Source organism: Scyliorhinus torazame, chromosome 11 (assembly GCF_047496885.1).
Source record: "Scyliorhinus torazame isolate Kashiwa2021f chromosome 11, sScyTor2.1, whole genome shotgun sequence".
Taxonomy (NCBI): domain Eukaryota; kingdom Metazoa; phylum Chordata; class Chondrichthyes; order Carcharhiniformes; family Scyliorhinidae; genus Scyliorhinus; species Scyliorhinus torazame.
Window position 1 is genome coordinate 236,384,294 of NC_092717.1, and position 22,950 is coordinate 236,407,243.

General features: G+C 46.8%; 1 protein-coding gene across 4 annotated transcripts in view; it reads right to left on the reverse strand.

Annotated features, from left to right (window-relative positions):
• LOC140385858 (intermembrane lipid transfer protein VPS13B-like) overlaps positions 1–22,950 on the reverse strand; it is a 1,311,478-nt gene that overhangs the window by 195,161 nt on the left and 1,093,367 nt on the right. For all 4 annotated transcript variants that reach the window (XM_072468452.1, XM_072468451.1, XM_072468450.1 and 1 more), the window contains exons 34-35: positions 12,638–13,346; positions 3,701–3,838 (exon numbers count right to left, since the gene is read on the reverse strand). In XM_072468452.1, coding sequence (XP_072324553.1) covers positions 3,701–3,838; positions 12,638–13,346 — 847 coding nt within the window. The remainder of the gene's footprint in view (positions 1–3,700; positions 3,839–12,637; positions 13,347–22,950) is intronic.

Consider the following 22,950-nt stretch of genomic DNA (forward strand, 5'->3'; position numbering starts at 1 on the left):
ACTGACGAAAAATATTCATTTAGTATCTCGCCTATCTCTTCAGACTCCACACACAACTTCCCATCCCTGTCCTTGACTGGTCCTACTCTTTCCCTAGTCATTCGCTTATTCCTGACATACCTATAGAAAGCTTTTGGGTTTTCATTGATCCTTCCTGCCAAATACTTCTCATGTCCCCTCCTTGCTCGTCTTAGCTCTCTTTTTAGATCCTTCCTCGCTACCTTGTAACTATCCATCGCCCCAACTGAAACTTCACACCTCATCTTCACATAGGCCTCCTTCTTCCTCTTAACAAGAGATTCCACTTCTTTGGTAAACCACGGTTCCCTCGCTCGACGCCTTCCTCCCTGCCTGACCGGTACATACTTATCAAGAACACGCAGTAGCTGATCCTTGAACAAGCTCCACTTATCCAGTGTGCCCAACACTTGCAGCCTACTTCTCCACCTTATCCCCCCCAAGTCACGTCTAATGGCATCATAATTGCCCTTCCCCCAGCTATAACTCTTGCCCTGCGGTGTATACTTATCCCTTTCCATCATTAACGTAAACGTCACCGAATTGTGGTCACTGTCCCCAAAGTGCTCCAAATCCAACACCTGGCCTGGTTCATTACCCAAAACCAAATCCAACGTGGCCTCGCCTCTTGTTGGCCTGTCAACATATTGTGTCAGGAAACCCTCCTGCACACACTGCACAAAAAACGACCCATCTAATGTACTCGAACTATATCTTTTCCAGTCAATATTTGGAAAGTTAAAGTCTCCCATAATAACTACCCTGTTACTTTCGCTCTTATCCAGGATCATCCTCGCCATCCTTTCCTCTACATCCCTAGAACTATTTGGAGGCCTATAGAAGACTCCCAACAGTGTGACCTCTCCTTTCATGTTTCTAACCTCAGCCCATACTACCTCGGAAGATGAGTCCCCATCTAGCATCCTCTCCGCCACCGTAATACTGTTCTTGACTAGCAGCGCCACACCTCCCCCTCTTTTGCCTCCTTCTCTGAGCTTACTAAAACACCTAAACCCCGGAACCTGCAACATCCATTCCTGTCCCTGCTCTATCCATGTCTCCGAAATGGCCACAACATCGAAGTCCCAGGTACCAACCCATGCTGCCAGTTCCCCTACCTTATTTCGTATACTCCTGGCATTGAAGTAGACACACTTCAAACCACCTACTTGAACACTGGCCCCCTCCTGCGACGTCAAATCTGAGCTCCTGACCTCTATACTCTCATTCTCCCTTACCCTAAAACTACAATCCAGGTTCCCATGCCCCTGCTGCATTGTGGTGGGGGTGAGGGGAGAGGTGCCCCAATGTTGCTGTTGTGGTGAGGGTGGGGTGGAGGGGGGGCGGGTTGCCGCAAAGGTGCTGTTGTGCTGGGTCAGGCGTGGGTGTGCCCCAATGTTGGCATTGTGGTGCGTGGGGGGTGGGGGTGGGGGGGGGGGGGCATTGTGGTGGGCGGGTGTCCCAATGCTGGACGTGAAGTCTATCCTGAGTAAAGGCACAAACGGGCAGGATATTGTCAGGACCCCGCCTCAATGTCAAATGTTTTGGGATTTAACTCTGCACCCACCAAAACCTGCCTTGACTTGGCTGACAAATTGCTTCCCAAAATTACTGTTACAGGCCAAGAAACAGCTTAATATCTCCTTATACGGTTTGGTTTTAAATTTTGTTTGAGAACTCCTGTAAAGCACCTTGGGATGCTTTAACTATACTAACCGTGCCAGATAAATGCAAGCTGCTGATGATGTCATCTCAAATATATTTTTCTTTGAAGGTTTTATCTTGTACTCTCGAGCAGTAACACTGATTCTGGCACTGAATTACACATCAACCACCGTCTTTGGAAGCCAAGAAATCCATTGACAAAAATTATTATTTAGAAGTGATCTCGTTAATTAAACGAAAAGCCTTGCAGCTCTTTGACAGACTCCATTTTTCCGCAGACCGAGTCTCTTTAAATCAGAGGCGATTATTTCAAACAGCAGCACCAGGGTTAGAAGCATTGGAAAACCGGGATCAACTGGGCAAATTCCTGCGCTTATCTGGTGTCATATCTGTGACACACATCTGATCTGAACGACCTGTTACGGTTCTGTATGCATCCGATCTAACGATCCTTCACGATGTTGTTGTTTTTTTGTTGCAGTGAGCCCAGGTTGCCCTGCATCAAATTATGGAGGGCTAGCAGGCCGGTATGAGGCCTGGATTAGTTCACCTATTCATAAGGGATTTGCCTCAGTTGGCATTGGATTTATTGCAGTTTCACACATGGAATGAAGCTCGTGTCAGCTAAGGCTAGCGACACTTCATATGATTCAAATTAACCTGTTACAGGCACTCTGCTGGGCCGACCACTGTGCAAAAAAAAAATGATGACATTCAAACAAAAAAAAAAAATCCCCCCCCCAAAAAACGCCTTGATAGAAACCAGTAACGTCAGGTCATAATGGTTCCAATTTGTTCCAACTAATCTATCACCTGTCGGAATTATTGCTCCAGTGGGTTTCTGGTCACATTATTCCGCAGGTTTTCGGGAAACCACTGACCTTGTTAATGGATGGAATTATATCCTTTGCTAAATTCAGGAATCTCCTGAAGAAACACTTATTTTGTATCCTGAACCAGTGTGGGGCAGGAGGAAGGGGTCCAATCAATCACACGCAAGTTTATACGGCAGAAGGGGGAAACAGGCAGCAGAACTGTTATTTGAATTATGTTATGTGTAACAGTTTGGATGTAGCAAATAATTTCTTTTTGCCAGAATGGTAATACAATGCCACTATATATATTTTTTAAAGTGTACAGGATGCCAACATCATTTTTATTGCTATTTTCTGGAGGCCCATATAAAGCTATGTCTCTCTAGCTGATAATAAACTAAAGTAAACCATGGAGGATCTTAAACTGCAAGCATTTGAAGCCCGGCCAAATGATGGACGGGCATACATCACCAATTTATAACCTTCGCAGATATGCCAACAATTGGCCTTTCTCTTAAGAGAATGCACCGTTACATTCTTATCATCGGGGCCTGGGTGCTGCTAGCACCATGTCCTGCAGGAACTGTAACGTGCAGTCACTAACGGCAGTATCCTGTTACTACAATCTGGAAAAAATATACGCTTACTGCTTTTGCCAAATGTATGGAAAAATTGCCCCTTCATGTGGTATTGAGTGCATTACCATATCCTGCCATTACCCATTCATTAGTGGTTTCAATGTCTAGCTACTTACTATCATTGAACTCAGCTTCTTATAATGCAAAATGACTGCTAGGCTTCCTGTGTGCTTGAATTATGAGATTAGGTTTCTGCTAACTTGCATCTGTTTATCTCCTTCCCCTGCCAATTGACAAATTGTTTACAACATATAGTTTACTTGAGTAAATTTTAAATCTTCGCTCAATCCTTTGAGGATTAGTGTTCCAGCTTGCATATAAATGCCAGCACAAGAGGATGGATGCAGTTTCACCCGAGAACTATTTCGGTTGTGCTCTCTTTATGGCCCACAAGTGCAAGATTTGGGGGAAAAACATCAAAAGCTGCACTATCGGGAACGTATTTCAGTGGATTACAGCTCCCAGACTTTGCTTCTGTAATCGGCGTCACATTTTTATTCTGCCCAGTGATTTTGAGCACGCAAGCAGCCTGTCTGAAAGCCTGTGCAGGTCTTGTGCTTTTACCTGGCCCGTTGAGGAAGTCTTTGATTTGCAAAGAGATGAGCGGAGGGGGGATGCCGACTTTGAGATCAGCGTCCCCCGCAACAGTCTGCAACCAAAACACGCTGTAGTCTAGAGCCTCTGGAAGGGTCTTCCCAGAATCTACAAAAACAAAATAAAATCACATATTAATCACTCCTTGTTTGAAAGACAGAATTGTGAGCAACCAACGTTGCCAAATTAAGCGCCAAATTTGACAAAGCTGTTTCAAACCCACCAGGAATAAGGGGCGAAATTCTCCAGAAACGGCGTGATGTCTGCCGACTGGCGCCCAAAACGGCGCAAATCAGACGGGCATCGCGCTGCCCCGAAATTCCCGCCAGCTGGCGCGGAAATGACATCTCCGGGCGGCGCATGCGCGGGAGCGTCAGCGGCCGCTGACGGCATTCCCGCGTATGCGCAGTGGAGGGAGTCTCTTCCGCCTCCGCCATGGTGGAGACCGTGGCGGAGGCGGAAGGGAAAGAGTGCCCCCACGGCACAGGCCCGCCCGCGGATCGGTGGGCCCCGATCGCGGGCCAGGCCACCGTGGGGGCACCCCCCGGGGCCAGATCGCCCCGCGCCCCCCCCCCCCCCCCAAGACCCCGGAGCCTGCCCGCGCCGCCGTGTCCCGCCGGTAAGGTAGGTGATTTCATTTACGCCGGCGGGACAGGCATTTTAGCGGCGGGACTTCGGCCCATCCGGGCCAGAGAATCGAGCAGGGGGGCCCGCCAACCGGCGCGGCGCGATTCCTGCCCCCGCCGAATATCCGGTGCCGGAGACTTCGGCAACCGGCGGGGGCGGGATTCACGCCAGCCCCCGGAGATTCTCCGACCCGGCGGGGGGTCGGAGAATCTCGCCCACGGTTCAGCCCAGAGAAATTACATTTCCTTGCAAAAAGCTACTCTGCTGGGGGTTTGTGAATGCTCGTGTCAAAATGTACAACAGCAAACCTGTTTGGGTGATACAGAGATGTAACTAATTCATTCTGGAGCAGCTCGATTTTCCCCTGGCCAGGTATTTTGTGTATTTTAGAATTAATGGAACTCTCTAATTTAGTCCAATGTACTTTCACCACTCACAAAGCGAGAACAGGCAAAGCAATACCAGAGCATTCCATAAGACAGCAACTTAAATGGCAAAATACTTGCCCCATTACCAAAGGAATTAACACATATAACAACATGTATATATGTCTGCAGCTATTTGAACAATTTCTCAATTATTGAGAAAGTCAACAAGTGACTTAATTTTAAATCTTTATGATATGACCGTCCTAATTATATGCTGCACGGTGGCACAGTGGTTAGCACTGCTGCCTCACAGCATCAGGGACCAGGTTCAATTCCAGTCTTGCACTGGCTGTGTGGGGTTTGCACTTTCTCCCCGTGTTTGCGTGGGTTTCCTCCGGGTGCTCCGGTTTCCTCCCACAGTCCAACGTTGCGCAGGTTAAGTGGATTGGCCATGATAAAATTGCCCCTTAGTGTGCAGGTAAGGTGGGGTTGCGGGGATAGGGCAGGGGAATGGGCCTGAGTGCTGTGCTCTTTCGGAGGGTTGTGCAGGCTCGATGTGCCGAATGACCTCTTTCGGCACTGAAGGAAAAGGACCAGCAAACTATCATTGATCATCCAGCTCACTTTAGGGAAGAAAACCTGCTGTCCTTACCTGGTCTGATCTACATGTGATTCCAGACCCACAGTACTGTGGGTTGACTCTGAACTGCCTTGTGAAGTGGCCTAACAAACCATTGGGGGCAGTCAGAGATGGGCAACAAGATGCTGGCTCTGCCAGTGATGCCCACATCCCATAAAATAAAAAATCTTGAGGATAAATAAGCCTACACACACCTAAATTGCACACTCCTATACCCGCAGCTAAATTGTGGACATTCCCCTTGCATCAATTTATAATCTCTCATCCATAACAAAATAATGGGTGAAATCTTAACAGAATTTGGAAAAATGTCAGGCTCAGATTGGAAACCCGGCATGTAACTCTCCAGTTACACAAACAAGTTTTCTTGTCAAATATTGAGCCTAGAGAAGAATTTGAGTGATCATGGTTTACACCATCACTCTGGCGGAGTGAGGGTCTCATAGAGCCAGCAAGCAGCTCCACAGAGATCGGGGTGCCATCTTTAAAGGGCACCCTGATCAACGTTGACCCAGACCCCACCACGGAGCTTTCGGGAGCTGCTCCCTCCCTCCCCCAACATTCATCGGCAGCATTGTATTCCCCCCCACCAACACTGCGGAGGTATAGCCGGCACTCCCACCCTCCAATGGGGCTCCCACTAGAGCCCGCCCCGATACAGGTTGGCACTGCCTGGCTGGCACTGCGATAAACTGGGGAAAATGCCAGGGCACTGTCTGGGCATGTATTCCCCACTACACCCACCCACCTCTCCCCAACCCCCACCCCCCACTCCCCGGATGGATTTTCCCTGACTGCTGCTCATCTGGCCAAACCTTTTTATAGTCATGTGGGCGAGCTGTGAATATTTAGTGAGGGGCGATCACATGGCAAGGGCTCGTTAATAATACTTGAATTAATTTAAATATATTAAAACAAAATACATGCTCTTTGTAGACGTGAACCTCGTGACATCACTGGCGAAGGGCAGGAAAATTGGGAAACGCCATCGCTCCAGCAAGAACCCGTTTCCAGATTCTCTCGGTGTTTGCAACCTGCTTTACTGATGACGAGTGTGGACTCTCCGCCCTCGTCATCTATTCCCATTTTCCATCATTTCCTTTATAAAGTTTCCTGATTGCTAAGATTTCTGTTTTGTTACTGATAAAATATTTGCCATGTTAAAACTGAACAGTGTAAATCATGAGTGGGATTCTCTAATAATGGGGCTACGTCTCCACGCCAGCGTGAAAACCGGCAGCAGCGACTCCGCCGTCAACGGCCCCCGAAAGTGAGGAATTCTCACCTTTCTAGGGGGCTAGGTTACCGCTGGAATTTTCCCCGCAGCTCCAGCCGGCGCGGAACGCTCCGCACGAGTTCGCGCATGCGCGGAACGGCCGGCGTATTTCCGCGCATGCGGTGTGGGGTAAAGTAGGCCCCATGGAACCAGCCTGCCCGCCGATCGGTAGGCCCTGATCGGGGGCCAGGCCACCGTGGGCCCCCCTCTCCGGGTCGGATCCCCCCATCTTCCTCCAGGACGGCCCCCGCACACTCACCTTCCTGTTCCCGCCGTGTGGGAGGTGAGTAACCCAAGCCGGCGGAACTCGGCCAAACCCGGCGGCCACTCGGCACATCGGGGCCCGGAGAATCGCCGGGGGGGGGGGGGGGGGGCGCTGTCAATCCCGGCCCACATATCCATTGTGTACAAACACTTATATTTCATTCAAAGCAAGCTACTGTCCCACCATATACATCAGAGTTATTAAGCATTGATTTTCAATCAACAATTTTGTCAAAAGGATGCTCTTTATTCAGGCAAACTTTCACCAAAGGACAAAAGTGTACGGGAAGTTGAGGAAATAAGCGAGGTAGACAGTTCTACTTGGACAGCTAGCACAGTGGCCACCTTCAGTACTATAAATTCTACACAGCAGTGGTTTTCTAATTTCCTTGTGGGTTATGTTCAATAAGTGTTGGCAATTCTGGCAGACTCCCACATAACTTACCATTGACTAAATGCAATTTGGGACACAGAAACAAGTTAGAAATGTTTGCACTGCCTGGCTCTGTCTAACCCTAGAGCTCCTGCAAAGAGATTTGTATTGCATGTAATAATAATACAACACTTTATTAGTGTCACAAGTAGGCTTACATTAACACTGCAATGAAGGTACTGTGAAATTGACCATAAAACCATAAGACGTAGGAGCAGAATTAAAACACTTGACCCATCGAGCCTGCTCCGCCATTCAGATTTTTCTCATTCCCATTCTCTTGCCTTCTCCCCATAAGCACTAATCCCCTTATTAACCAAGAACCTATCTATCTCTGCCTTAAAGACACTCAGTGATTTGGCCTCCACATCCTTCTGCAGCAAAGAGTTCCACAGATTCACCACCCTGTGTTTGAAGAAATTCCTCCTCATCTCAGTTTTAAAGGATCATCCCTTCAGTCTGAGATTTACCCTCCAGTTATAGTTTTTCCTACGAGTGGAAACATCCTCTCCACGTCCACTCTATCCAGGCCACACAGTATCCTGTAAGTTTCAATAAGATCCCCCCTCATCCTTCTAAACTCCAACGAGTACAGACCCAGAGGCCTCAACCGTTCCTCATACAATAAGTTCTTCATTCCAGGGATCATTCTTGTGAACCTCCTCTGGACCCTTTCCAAGACCAGCACATCCTTCCTTAGATACGGGGCCCAAAACTGCTCACAATACTCCAAAATGGGTCTGACCATTTATACATCCTCAGAAGGACATCCCTGCTCTTGTATTCTAGCCCTCTCTGCATGAATGTTAACATTGCATTTGCCTTCCTAACTGCTGACTGAGCCTGCACGTTAACCTTAAGAGAGTCTTGAACCAGGACTCTAAAGTACCTTTGTGATTCTGCTTTCCGAAGCCTTTTCCCATTTAGAAAAGAGTCTATGCCTCTATTCATCCCACCTAAGTGCATAACCTCACACCTTTCCACATTGTATTCCATCTGCCACTTCTTTGCCCATTCTCCGAGCCTCTCCAAGTCCTTCCGCAGCCCCCTGCTTCCTCAACACTACCTGGCCCTCTGCATACCTTTGTATCATCTGCAAACTTAACAACTCTCACCAACTTTGACAGATGCACCATAGAACACATTCTTTCTGGTTGTATCACAGCTTGGTATGGATCCTGCTCTGCCCAAGACCGCAGGAAACTACAAAATGTAGTCAATGTAAGCCCAATCCATCCCGCAAACCATCCTCCCATCCATTGACTCTGTCTACAATTTCCACTGCCTTGGAAACGCAGCCAGCATAATTAAGGACCCATGCAAGCCGGACATACTCTCTTCCTTCTTCCATCAGGAAAAAGATACAAACGTTTGAGATCACGTACCAACCGACTCAAGAACAGCTTCTTCCCTGCTGCCATCAGACTTTTGAATGGACCTACCTCGTATTAAGTTGATCTTTTCTCTACACCCTAGCTATGACTGTAATATTACATTCTGCAGTCTCTCCTTCCTTCCCTATGTACGGTATGTGTTGTCTGTATAGCATGCAAGAAACAATACTTTTCACTGTATACTAATACATATGACAATAATAAATTAAATCAAATCAAAACAGTGTGCTCTGTTCCTTCTTGCAGATCGTTATTGTATATTGTGAAAAATTGTGGTCCCAACACCGACCCCTGAGGCATACCACTAGTCACCGGCTGCCATCCTGAAAATGACTCCTCTAATCCCACTCTGCCTTCTGCCAGTCAGCCAATCCTCTGTCCATGCCAGTATCTTCCTTTTAACATCATGGCCTCTTCTTAATAACAGTCTCCTATGAGACACCTTGTCAAAGGCCTTCTGGAAACCCAAACAGACCACGTCCACTGGCTCTCCTTTGTCAAACTTCCTTGTTACTTCCTCAAAGAATTCTAACAGATTTGTCAGACATGATCTCCCTTTGACAAAGCTATCCTATTTGTCTTATTTTGTCCTATTTTGTCCTGCACTTCCAGGTACTCCGCAATCTCATCTTTAATAATGGACTCTAACATCTTACCAATGACCGAAGTCAGGCTAACCGGCCTATAATTTTCCGTCTTCTGCCACCCTCCCTTCTTAAACAGGGGTGTTACATTAGCCACTTTCCAGTCCTCTGGGACCCTGCCTCCTCCAGCGATTCTTGAAAGATCACCACCAATGCTTCCACAATCTCCTCAGCTATCTCCTTCAAAACCTTTGATATAGCCCATCTAGTCTAGGTGATTTATCCACCTTCAGGCCTTTCAGTTTCCCCAGAACCTCCTTAGTGATGGCCACTGCACTCACCTCTGTCCCTGATTCTCCTGGAGCTCTGCTATCCCACTCGTGTCTTCCAACGTGAAGACTGATGCAAAGTAACTATTCAGTTTCTCTGCCATTTCTTTGTTTCCTATTCCTACTTCTCCAAACATGTTTTCCGGAGGTCCAATGTCTATTTTTGCCTCTCGATTACCATTTATATAGTGAAAAAATCTCTTCCTTTCTTCTTTTATATTACTAGCTAGCCGATACTCATACTTCATCTTTTCCCCCTTATTGCTTTTTCAGTTGTCCTCTACTCGCTTTTAAAGGCTTTCGAATGCTCTGGCTTCCCGCTAATCCTCGCCACTTTGTATGCTTTTTCTTGACTTCCCTCATTAGCCATGCATGTTTCCTCCACCTTAGGATGAATTTCTGCACTGCCTCCCGAATAACCCCCGAAAACTCCTCCCATTGGTGTTCCACTGTCCTCCCTGCTAGGTTCCCCTTCCAATCAACTCTGGCCAGCTCCTCCCTCATGTCTTTGTAGTTATCTTTATTTAATTGGAATACCGTTACCTCTGATTCCAGCTTCTCCCTCTCAAACTGCAAACTGCACTCAAACACCCTCTCAAACTATCATATTGTGTTACTGTTCCATAAGGGTTCCTTCACCTTAAGTTCTCTAATCAAGTATGCCATATCATCAAATCCAGAATTACCTGTTCCCTAGTGGGCTCTGTCACAAGCTGTTCCAAAAAAACATCCTTTAGACATTCCACAAATGCCTCTTCTTGTGATCAACTACCAACCTGGTTTCCCCAGTCCACCTGCATATTGAAGTCCCCCATGATTATTGTGATATTGCCTTTTTTACATGCCTTTTCTATCTCCTGATTTATTTTCTGCCCCACATCCTGACTGCTGCTAGGGGGCCTGTATATAACTCCCATTAGGGTCTTTTTACCTTTGCGATTCCTCAACTCAACCCACACAGTTTCTATGTCTTCAGATCCGATACCTATTCTTGCTATCGATTTAATTTCATTCCTTACAAACAATACAACCCTGGCCCCTTTGCTCATCTGCCTGTCCTTTCGATAGGACATTTCGATCCCAGCCCTGGTCCCCTTGCAGCCACGTCTCTGTGATGCCCACAACATCGTACCGGTCAATTTCAAAATGCGCAACAAGCTCATTTACCTTGTTCCATATACTGCGCGCATTTAGGTACAACACCCTCAGTCCTGCATTGACCACCCACCTCCCTTATCATATTTGCCTATTCCAGTCATTTATTTCTTTAATGGAGTCTGGGGTCACATGTAGGCAAGACTGGGTAAGGATGGCAGGTTTCCTGCTCTGAAGGACATTACACAGAAAACATAGAAACGTAGAAAATAGAAGCAGGAGGTGGCCATTCGGCCCTGCTCCGCCATTCATTATGATCATGGCTTATCAAAAAGTTCAATACCCTGATCCTGCCTTCCCCCCATATCGCTTGATCCCTTTAGTCCCAAGAACTATATCTAATTCCTTCTTGAAATTACACAATGTTTTGCCTTCTTTATTGTCTGCTGTACCTGTGCGCCTACTTTCAGCAACTGATGCACGAGGACAGCAAGGTCTCGGTGAGTATCCACCTCTCTCGATTTACACCCATTCAAATAATAATTTGCCTTCCTAATTTTGCTACCGAAGCGGATAACCTCACATTTACCCACATTGTACTGCATCTGCCATGAATGTGCCCACTCACTCAGCCTGTCCAAATCCCACTGAAGCTTCTCTGCATAATCCTCACAGCTCACCCTCCCACCCAACTTTGTATGATTTGCAAATTTGGAGTTAATATATTTAGTTCCCTCGTCCAAATCATTAATATTTAATGTGAACAGATCTGGGTCTGAGCACAGATCCCTGCGGTACCCCAGTAGTCACTGCCTGCTAATCAGAAAAGGACCCATTTATTCCAACTTTCTGTTTCCTGTCAGCTAACCAGCTTTCTATCCATCTCAAGACACTACCGTAATCCCTTGCGCTTTAATTTTCCATATTAATCTGCTACGTGAGACTTTGTTGAAAGGCTTCTTAAAGTCTAAATAAACCACATCCACCGGTTCTCCCTGGTCAACTCTACTAGTTATATCTTCAAAGAATTATAGTAGATTTGTCAAGCATGATTTTCCTTTTGTAAATCCATGCTGATTTAGTCTGATCACACCACTGCTTTCCAAATGCTGTGCTATGAAATCCTGGATAATGGCCTCCAGCAACTTGGGCTCGCTGGTCTACAGTTCCGTGTTTTCTCTCTACCTCCCTTTTTGAATAGCGGGGTTACATTCTCTACTCTCCAATTTGTAGAAATCATTCCAGAGTCAAAGAATTAGTGAACCAGATGGACTTTTACGACAATCGATCATAGTTTCATGGCCACTGTTACTGAGACGAGCTTTATATTCCAGATTTACAAATTTCACTAGCTGCCGTGGTGGAATTTGAACCCATGTCCGCAGAGGATTGGTCTAGATGGCTAGTACAGTGACTTTACCACTATGCCATCATCAGCACGTAACCCAATCCAGCTATCCAGCCTAATCCCACTTTTCAGCTCTTGGAGTGTAACCCTGTAGGTTACAGCACTTCAAGAGCATGTCTATGTGTTTTCTAAGTGCAACAAGGGTTTCTGCCCCCACCATCCTTTTTAGAAGTGAGTCCTGGTTGCCCACCTCCTTATGGGTGAAACAATTTCTCAATTCTCCTAATCCTTCCGCCACTTCCTTTAAATCTAGTGCCCATGCTTCTGCCAAGAGAAATAGGTCCTTCTTATCCACTCTAACTAGGCCCCTAATTTACACACCTCAATTCAATTCACTCTCAACCTCTTCACAAAACACCAGATGGAGAATTCTTTGGTAATTGTTCATGGTAGTAAGGAGGAGTGGAAGGTGAATGAGAGAGAAAAATCAAGATGGAACATATGCAATTAAAGAGCATTATGAATTTTGAAATAAAGGGATGTTCTTACCCATACATTTGTAGTCTGGCGGGACAGCTTTCAAAACGGCATCAAAGAATGACAGATCGACCATCTGCTTCCGGTGATGGCAGCTCAATAATAAAGAAGGTTGCGATATCACTAAGTACAGGAAGGGCTCTAGCTGAAGATCATTTGTTCCTCTACGGCCTGGCTGGCGGACTATGGTGATACCAAGAGCTTGACGGGCTGATGACCTGCTTGGCGTGTGAAGGCTCTCCAGTGACAAGTGGCTGGCAACCTTCCCTGTGGACAATGGAGCATTACTGTTCAGAAGATCCTCAGCTGTCAGCACTGCAATCCCTGGCTGGGCTGGTTTGTTCTCTGGCACGCTAGCGACTTCCATACTCTTCAGGTTTAACGTGCCCTTGCCGACTTTGTCACTCGCTTTCTGCCGCTGGCTTTCTTGCTGGGTTTTAGATTTGGAACTAACCATCGTTGAGTAGGTCATTACTGAGATGCGGCTGGCCGTAATAAATATATCGAATGGGATAAAATTCAAATTCTTCACGATGGAAGACTGGCGGGAAGGTCTTGCAAGGCGATGATGACTCGTTCCACTCTGTTGTTCAATCTGAACGATTCGAATTTGTGCACTGTCACTCCCAATACCACTGTCCTGGGCTCCACTGTGCCGTGAGCAAGTGTCTATTGGAGTTCCTTCTGGAAAGCTGTTCTTATTCTGTTCCTTCTGACAGGTCTGCAATGATAAAATGGGAGTCATATTTATTAGTGGATTACGGGAGTATCTTGCATAACGACAGACATAAATGGCACCAAGTGTGTCTTTCAATAGCATTGACCCAGAATTTGTCGCCAAAATAACAATGAGGCTAATGTCTAGATGGCACTGTCAGCTGGCATGGGTCCTGCCAAGGTGCCAGGTTGGCACTGCCAAGGTGCCAAGTTGGCATTTTTTGCACAAGCGCGATTGGGCAAGGGGTGCCCGCCGTGTGTAGGGGGGGAAGCGGAGGGGGGGCCCACGGAGATCAGGGCGCCATTTACAAATGGTGTCCCAATCACTTGCTACACTGGGGAGATCCGGTGAGTGGCGCTCCCTGGTGTGTAAAACGGGGCTATGTGCGTCCTCGGCCGTGCGTGCCCCGCTGACGCCCTTTATACCATGTGAGTTGCATTGAAAAACCATGGGCGCGATTCTCCGAAATGGAGACAGAGTGTTCGCGCCATCGTGAACGCCGTCGCGTTTCACGACGGCGTGAAAGAGGCGCGGGCAGTAGCGATTCTGGCCCCCATGCATGCGCAGTTGGGACGCGCCAACCCATACATGTGCAGTTGGGCCGCACCAACCCGCGAATGCGCGGGGAACTTCCTCAGCGCGCCGGTCCCAACGCAACATGGCGTGTGGGTTCAGGGGTCGGCCACGTAATACAATAGGGCAGGGCTGGAGAGGCCGGCCCGCCGATGCAGGCCAGACCCCATCGGAGGCCCCCCCACCCCAGTGAACGAGCGCCTTACCCTGGCCCACAGGCCGCCCCCCGACCCTACGCGCAGAGTTCCCGCCAGCTGCGAGCAGGGGTGAACTGCGCCGGCGGGATTCTGCAGTTTCCGCTTGGCCCATCAAGGCCGGAGAATCGGCGGCCCGGCCCCAGACAGCGGCCCGCGACCAGCGCCACGCCAATATCGCTGGCGCAAATGGCGCCGATTCTCCACTCCTCGGAGAATTGCCTGACGGCGCCGGACTGGCGCGAACGCCGATTCTCCCATACGGCGCAGCATGGGAGAATCGCGCCCATGATATGAGGTGAATTGCTATTTGTGGCTTGAAGCTCAGACATTCCCAGGGAGCAATTTTCCGATCTTGGCCAATAACAAACTGATTTGTAAAGGTCAGGAAAGGCTGGCTATTCATGGCCTACTCATGCACTTAATATTAATCAGTTCAAGTCAATGCGGGCAGAATACCAGACGTGTGTATAGCAGAGGTGTATTCCAAATGCCGATTTGGATGGGAGAAACCTTTGCAAAGGAGAAAGTATATAAGTCACTGAAAATGCATAATATTAACTGCTTTTTAAAATCCAAATACGTACAAAGAATACAATTTCCCTTCATATGGTGCCTTTCATGACCTCAGAATATCTCAAGCCATTTGAAAGGCACAACCTACTTTTGAAGTGTGGTTGCCATTGCAATGTTCAGTTAATTTGTGCACAGCAAGCTCCCACAAACATTAATGTGATGATGATAATCCAATTTCATTATCGAGGAATATATATTGGCCAAAACCTTGAGGAAGCTGTTTTTTTCTTTGACTTAGTGACACAACATTGTTCACCCTCACCGAAGCGGGCTGTTGGGGCCTTGGCCGAATATGTACGTGAAAGACAGCATCCACGACAGCTCCACCGGCAAGTGTCAGCCTGGGTTACCTGTTCAAATCTGCGGACTGGAGTTGATCCTATGAGCCACTGAATCAGAAGTGAGAGTGCTATGCATTGAGCTGTGGATGGCATGTACACATGCAGTGGCACTCACTGCTGACCTCAGAGAGCTATCCACAAATGTTGAGTGATCGCTGTGATATGGACTTCCCCTTTCGCGCCGTCAATTTGCATTTGCTGGGAAGTCAAGGGAAAGTGGCAGTGGTTAGCACTGCTGCCTCACAGCACCAGGGACTTGGATTCAATTCCAGCCTCGGGTGACTGTCTGTCTAGAGTTTGCATGTTCCCCCCCCCCCGTGTCTGCGTGGGTTTCCTCCGGGTGCTCCGGTTTTCTCCCTCAATCCAAAGATGTGCAGGTTAGGTGGATTGGCCACGCTGAATTACCCCTCAGTGACCAGGGATGTGCAGGTTCAGTGGGATTACAGGGATAGGGCGGGGAAGTGGGCCCAGGTAGGGTAGCATCGGTGGGGCGAATTGCCTCCTTCTGCACTGCAGGAATTCTATGGAATCTGCAGGCATCCAGCGACAGTGATATCATCAAGCAGAGTAAGCAATCACATTGAAGTATTCTCACAATCAGCAAAGCAAAGGTTAAATGCACTGCTATACCACAGTGTGGAAGGTAAATCCTTGTCAGTTTGGTGATTTCTAACTAATTGCAGTCTGCAAGGACTTCAACTGTGCACCCAACAGAGAAGGACAGAGTCACTGACAGCAACTTCTGGACTTCCGCATTTAACTTTGCATGTGCAGTCCCCAGTAGTTACTGCCTATTTCAGAGGAGTAACAATGGCAAATGCTGACAGTTTTGCCATCACTATTACCACAAAATTCAGGCGAATTTAAAATCTTAAAATAATCTGCCTCATTAGCACTGTAATACTTCTTAGCCATCTTAAAAGAAACAAACCATTTTCTTCTGACCAACTTAAGCAAAGCCACAGGAGTTTCATTGCTATTATTGAAATTACTAACATTAATGCACACATAACACTGAGATACAACCCATCTAATTTAATTACATAATAAAGAGATGAAAATTATCTTTGGCAGCAGCCTGAATGGTGTGACAGCAAATTAACAGCACACTTTATACCTCGCCCAGTTCTCTTTATGTCTTAAGTGAAGGCAAAGTACAAGAATAAAAACTTATGGTGGCTTTAACCTGATAAAATGTCCCAAGACAATTCAGGGGGATATTGCAAAATAAAATACAACACCGAGCCATATTAGGAGGTATTAGGGAAGAAAGACATACGCTTGGTCAAAAGTAGGCTTTCAGGTGTATCTTGAATTAGGTAAAATTACATAAAACCTGCTGCCTATTTGTTAGCTTCCCTTTGGTACTGTTACATAGTCGAATTGCATCCCAAAATGGCGATATTTTATTTTCCACAAGTTTAAGATTTACAGCACACCACCAACATTACTCAATCATATTTCAGGAATCTTAATGTTCAGAGCTTTACTCTCAGCATTTCTTCTCTCCCAACTTAAATTCAGCACCATTCAGCCCCATCCTCACAGTGAGACTGGGCTTAATTTCAGACTAAAGGGACGATCCTTTAAAACAGAGATGAGGAGGAATTTCTTCAGCCAGAGGGTGGTGAATCTGTGGGATTCTTTGCCGCAGAAGGCTGTGGAGGCCAATTCACGGAGTGTCTTTAAGACAGAGATAGGGGGCGAAATTCTCCGGTATCGGCGCGATGTCCGCCGACTGGCGCCCAAAATGGCGCAAATCAGTCGGGCATCGCGCCGCCCCAAAGGTGCAGAATGCTCCGCATCTTTGGGGGCCGAGCCCCAAACTTAAGGGCCTAGGCCCGCGCCGGACGAATTTCCGCCACGCCAGCTGGCGGAAAAGGCCTTTGGTACCCCGCCAGCTGGCGCGGAAATGACATCTCTGGGCGGCGTATGCACGGGGGCGTCAGCGGCCGCTGACGGCATTCCCGCGCATGTGCAGTGGAGGGAGTCTCTTCCGCCTCCGCCATGGTGGGCACAGGCCCACCCGTGGACCGGTGGGCCCCGATCGCGGGCCAGGCCACCGTGGGGGCACCCCCCGGGGCCAGGTCGCCCCGCGCCCCCTCCCAGGGTCCTGGAGCCCGCCCGCGCCACCTTGTCCCGCCGGTAAGGTAGGTGGTTTAATTTACGCCGGCGGGACTGGCATTCGAGCAGCGGGACTTCGGCCCATTCAGGCCGGGGAATCGCCGGGGGGGGGGGGGGGGGGGGTGCCGCCAAACGGCGCGGCGCGATTTCCCGCCCCCGCCGAATATCCCCCGGCGGGGGGTCGGAGAATCTCGCCCCTGGTCTTGATTAATAAGAGGATCAGGAGAAGGCAGGAGAATGGGGATGAGAAAAATATCAGCATGATTGAATGGCGGAGCAGACTCGATGGGCCAAGTGGCCTATTTCTGCTCCTATGTCTTATGGTTTACAAACCACTGGACATGGATAGGAAATTAGTCAGACTCTGAACACCAGACCCAGGGGGGGGGGTCACTGGAATTGCTACAATCACTCTGAATAAAGGAAAATTCCTGCTGACTGTACGTGTGTTGAAGCTTTATTGTGTAAATTGAGCGAAAGCAGAACAACACATCTCCAAAACTGAATTGAAGTGACTGAGAAAATGTAATTGGCTACTGGTATGGGTTAACATGAATGCTGATTGAGTTATAAAAGACTGCTCCACATTTTATTCTTTTTAATCACTACAGATGTTTCAAATTATTGCATTTGAAAAAATATTTTCTCCTGCCCTTAAAGTATGAAGCTTCTGCTATGAACACTTCACAGAATTAAATACATATTATTGCAACATCGAAGATAAAATTTCAGACCTCCAGGCATACATTAAATGAGCTGGCAATGCATTAAAGAACATGCTTTGCTTATTAGATACTTCCTATTCTAAACAGTGTCATCAAAAACTAAAGACCGATCCATATAAAAGGCAACAGAGTGTTTCCACAAGAACCCTGTGCCAAAAACCCCGTTTCTTCAAACTAATGAGTAAAGGATGTGTCCCTTTTATATGGATGTACGGTTTTCCAAATAGTCACATTAGGAGGCACAAATATAGGTTCCACCTGGGTCATATTTCATCAGATTGTATTGGTATGATCCTCGAGATCAACAGCATGATAGCATTTAATAATGTTTCTTTCAAAACAGAGTCAAAGATAAAATCTATCCACTTCTCCAACTGAGAATAAGTGACTGGAATCTACAGGTTTGGGTTCTGCAGCTGAAGAAATATAAATCAGGTAAAAAGAGAGCAAAAGTGAAATTAACTTCATGGTGTAACATTCCTCTCTACCAATTCTAGGCTTATTTAAAGCAATAACACAAGAAATAGGAGTAGGGGCAGCTCCATGGGTCTGCTCCACCATTAAATCAGGTCATGACTGATCTTCTACCACAACTACACCTTTCTGCATTATCTCCATATCACCCCCAAAACCTGACGATCTCTGACTTTAAGTGGGCAGCACGGTAGCATTGTGGGTAGCACAATTGCTTCACAACTCCAGGGTCACAGGTTCGATTCCGGCTTGGGTCAGTCTGTGCGGAGTCTGCGCATCCTCCCCGTGGTGTGCGTGGGTTTCCTCCGGGTGCTCCGGTTTCCTCACACAGTCCAAAGATGTGCAGGTTAGATGGATAGGTCATGCAAAATTGCCCTTAGTGTCCAAAATTGCCCATAGTGTTGGGTGGGGTTGCTGGGTTATGGGGATGGGATGGAGGTGTGGACCTTCCAAGAACCGATGCATGCTCGATGGGCCGAATGGCCTCCTTCTGCACTGTAAATTCTATGATTTCCCTGAATATACTCAATGACTGAGCATCCATGGCTCTCTGGGGTAAAGAATTCCAAAGGTTCATATTGTACATTGTATGTTCAATGGATCGTACAAAGAGGTTCTGAGCCTTGTATGATTAAACATTAAGTATTTATTGTTAAGGAATGGGTTAAGAGACATTCCAATTAAATGTCTCATTTATGTTAAGTATCCAATAATTGACACTGATATGTAAAGAAGTTTCAGGTGGCCTTTGGGACATGTGATGTGATGATAACGTTTTGTACAGAGTTGTGTTAAAAGAAAATAAAGATGTTTGTGAGAAGGAGCAGAACTTTGACTCTTTATACAGCAACAGCTAAACGGCTAACGTTTATTGGCAACATAACTGTGTACATAACCAGGGCATAGTCTAAGCTGGGCACTAACTCCATGCTGGCTTCTGCACAAGTCTCTGTCCAGTCCATAACTCGCTCTAGTCTCAGATCACATGTCTCTTTGCATCATGCAGTGGGTGGTACTGTTTCCCAGTCCCACGTTCTTCTTGCTATGCCAGATACCCTTATATTACAATTTACAACATTATTGAGGTTAAAGATTTCTCTTCATCCCAATCCTGAAGGATTGATTGTAGACCGGAATCCCTAATTCTAGACTCTGCTGCCTGAGAAACAGCTGACCTGTCAAGTCCTTCAAGAATTTTATATGTTTCAAAGAGGTCACCTCTCATTTCTTCAGCGCTACAGAGTGTCGGTTTGGTCTACTCGATCTTTCCAGAAGACGACCCTCTCATTCCGAGAAACAATCTAGTGAACCTTCTTTTCACTCCTTCTCAGGCAAGTATGTCCACACCAAAACAGTACACAGTATTCTAGGGGGGGGAGGGGGGGTTCAACGGGCGAGAATAGAGGAGGGGGCGGAGAATGGAGCGGGAATCCCAATACGGTTTTTACGCTGGTTGATTTCCCTACTCTATTGTCCCTGCCTCCCTGCTAGTGACGTAACATGCCATACAATGACGGGAACCCCACTGGAATACATTTAAATGGAATTAGCGGGCTTCCCTGCAGTAACGTCCTCGTGACATCCCTCGATGGGGTGACAACGTGGGACCCACCTCCTGGATCCTTTTTTCCAGCGTGTAGAAAAATTCAGCAGCAAAAGTTGTCAGTACAGCCAAATGACTACATCCCGCTTTCCCCTCCCGAGTTGACACTTTGGAAGAAAATGAGAAAATTTCATCCACGGTGTGGACTGACGCAAGGCCTTATACAATTGCAGTCAGATATTTTTTACTCATATCCAATTCCTTCCATTCAAGAAAATTGTTGGCTATTTGTCTTGCTGGGAATAATCACTTCCATCAATTTTACTTTAAAGGTTTCAATGAAGTTTCATTCTGAATGGCAGGTGAAAAAAAAAGAATAAAAATCCAGGTTGATTCTATTGAATTCATTAATCCGCACAGCAAGCTAATTGTTTCAAACAGAATCTGTTGAAAGTCTATTATCATTCCATTTCACTTAATACGTTTATTTGGTTGTTGTTAAGTCGCAAGTTCATGTTTATTTGTGAAAAAGAACACTGATATCTTCATTTGGCAGTTGTTTAATGTCATATCAGAGCAATAAGTTAACTCACTAAATGTTAACACACATACAAAACAGATCTAAACTAATTTAATGATGCAGCGAGGCATTTCCACATCTCCTCCTGGCTCCAAAGTCCATTTACTTTGCAGAGTTAATTGTTTTTAAAACTGGTTGCAGTGAATCTTATATTATACCCACACAATCTCAGCATGCACCTTAACTCCTAGTTCTCATGCTGTCAGAAACCATGGTGCATTGTAAAAAGTTATTGTGCCTCTGAACATTATCCTTTATTCAAGGAAGTAGGCAGACACAAAGCAGGAAACTATCGTCCAGCTCCCAGTCATTGGGAAAATGCTGGAATCATTTTTAAGGAAATAGCAGAAGCATATTGAGAATACTATAATGGAATCAAGCACCACCAATGTGGTTATATGGAAGGGAAATAGTGTTTGACAAATTTATTAGAGTGCTTTGAGGATGTAACAAGCAGAGTAGGCAAAAGGGAACAAGTAGATCTGGTGCACAGGGTATTTGGATTTCCAAAAGGTATTCGATAAGATGACACATAAAAAAACGCTGTAAAAGATTTGATTCCATGGTGTTGAGGTAATATATTAACATGGATAAATATCTAACCAGCTAACATAGCCAGAGAATTCGGGTGTAGAAGCCAGGATGTCTTGCTGCCGTTTTACAGGGCTTTGGTGTGGCCATACCTGGAGTATTGTGGGCAGTTTTGGCATCCTTATCTGAGGAAGGATGTTTTTGCTCTGGAGGGAGTGCATCAAAGTTTTACTAGACTGATTCCTGGGATGGCAGGACGGACGTACGAGGAAAGATTGAATTGGTTCAGGATTATTTTTGCTGGAGTTCAGAAGTACGAGGGATGATCTCATAGATTCATAAAATCTACAGTGCAGAAGGAGGCCACTCGGCCCATCGAGCCCGCACCAGCCCTTGGAAAGAGCACTGTATCTAAGCCCACCCCTCCACCCTATCCCCGTAACCCAGCCTAATCATGGAAACCTATAACATTCTAACAGGACTATATGGGGTAGATGCAGGAAGGGTGTTCCTGATGGTGGGGGAACCCAGAATCAGGGGTCACAGTCTGAGGATATGGGGTACACTATTTTGGAATGAGATGAAAAAAATATCTCTTTCCCCCAGAGAGTGGTCGCTCTGTGGAATTTGCTACCACAGAAAGCAGTTGAAGCCAAAACATTGTATGTTTGCAAGAAACAGCTAGATATAGCACTTGGGGTGAAGGGGATCAAAGGATATGGGGGGGGGGGGGGGGGGGAAGGAGAGGTCAGGCTACTGAGTTAGATGATCAGCCATGATTATAATAAATAGCGGAGCCGGCTCTAAGGGCCGAATGCCCTTCTCCTGGCTCTATTTTCTACGTTTCTATGAAACAGCACGGGATAAATGGATAATTTTAATGTTGGAACCTCAACTATTTAACATTTACATTCTTGGCTTTGATGAAGGGACATGCTGTATTGTAGCCAGGTTTGCTGGCGATTCAAAAATACGTGGGAGTGAGGAGGACACAAAGGTCAGAATTTTCAGGATTTCAGGCCCCCACCATCCGATGAGTCGATGAGGAATGCAGGCCCGATGTATTTCACTCTCTAACGAGCGCTGATTGGTAGAAGGCGGATTTCTGTCCGTTACCAGGAGAAAGTCCCACCTCGGAGAGCTGCCGACTAATCAGATTGGCCGACAACTCTCCAGTCATTCCAGGAACAGTGCTGCAGAGGCGAGAATAAGTACTGCAGCTGCCTGGAAATAGGTTCTGGGAACAGGAGGTAGGGGCCAAGTTGGTGGGTAAAAAGGCCTGGGGTGAGAAGGAGGTCAAGAGGTCGCTGAGGGAACCCCCAGGCAGAAAGGGGTTTTGATGGAGGCATTCCCCCCACACCTTCCCACATGAGATTAAACTTTGTTCTGCCATCTGTCTGCCAGTGTAAAATTTGAGTCTAGGCAGGAAAAGGTCCTTAAGTAGCCATAAAGTGGCACAAAAGGACCTTAAATGCAGCAACGGCGGTTTTCTCATCCAAGGCCCTGCCTACCCCAACGTAAAATCGGAGTCAGGTGGGATCCCAGAGGGAAACCTGGCCATACAATTTTATGTTCCTCCCTGCCTCAGAAGCCAGGTGGGGGGAGTGTAAAAGTCTGGCTAAAGAGTCGGCAAAATGTTGGAACATGAGAAGTTGTCCATTCTGGTGTGATGTAGAGAAAAGCAAAATACTATTTAAATGGAAAGGGGCTACAGAAACCTGTGGATCTGGGTATCCCCATACATGAAGCTCAAAAAGTTAGCAGGCAGAGCTAGTAATTAAGACAAATGGAATGCTGGTCAACTACAGGACATTAGTGAGACCTCAACTGGAGTACTGCTCACAGTTTTGTTCTCCTTATTTAAGGAGGGTACATTTGCTAAGGAGGTAATTCAGAGAAGATTCACTAGGCTGATTCCTGCAATGAAGTGGTGATCTTATAAAGAA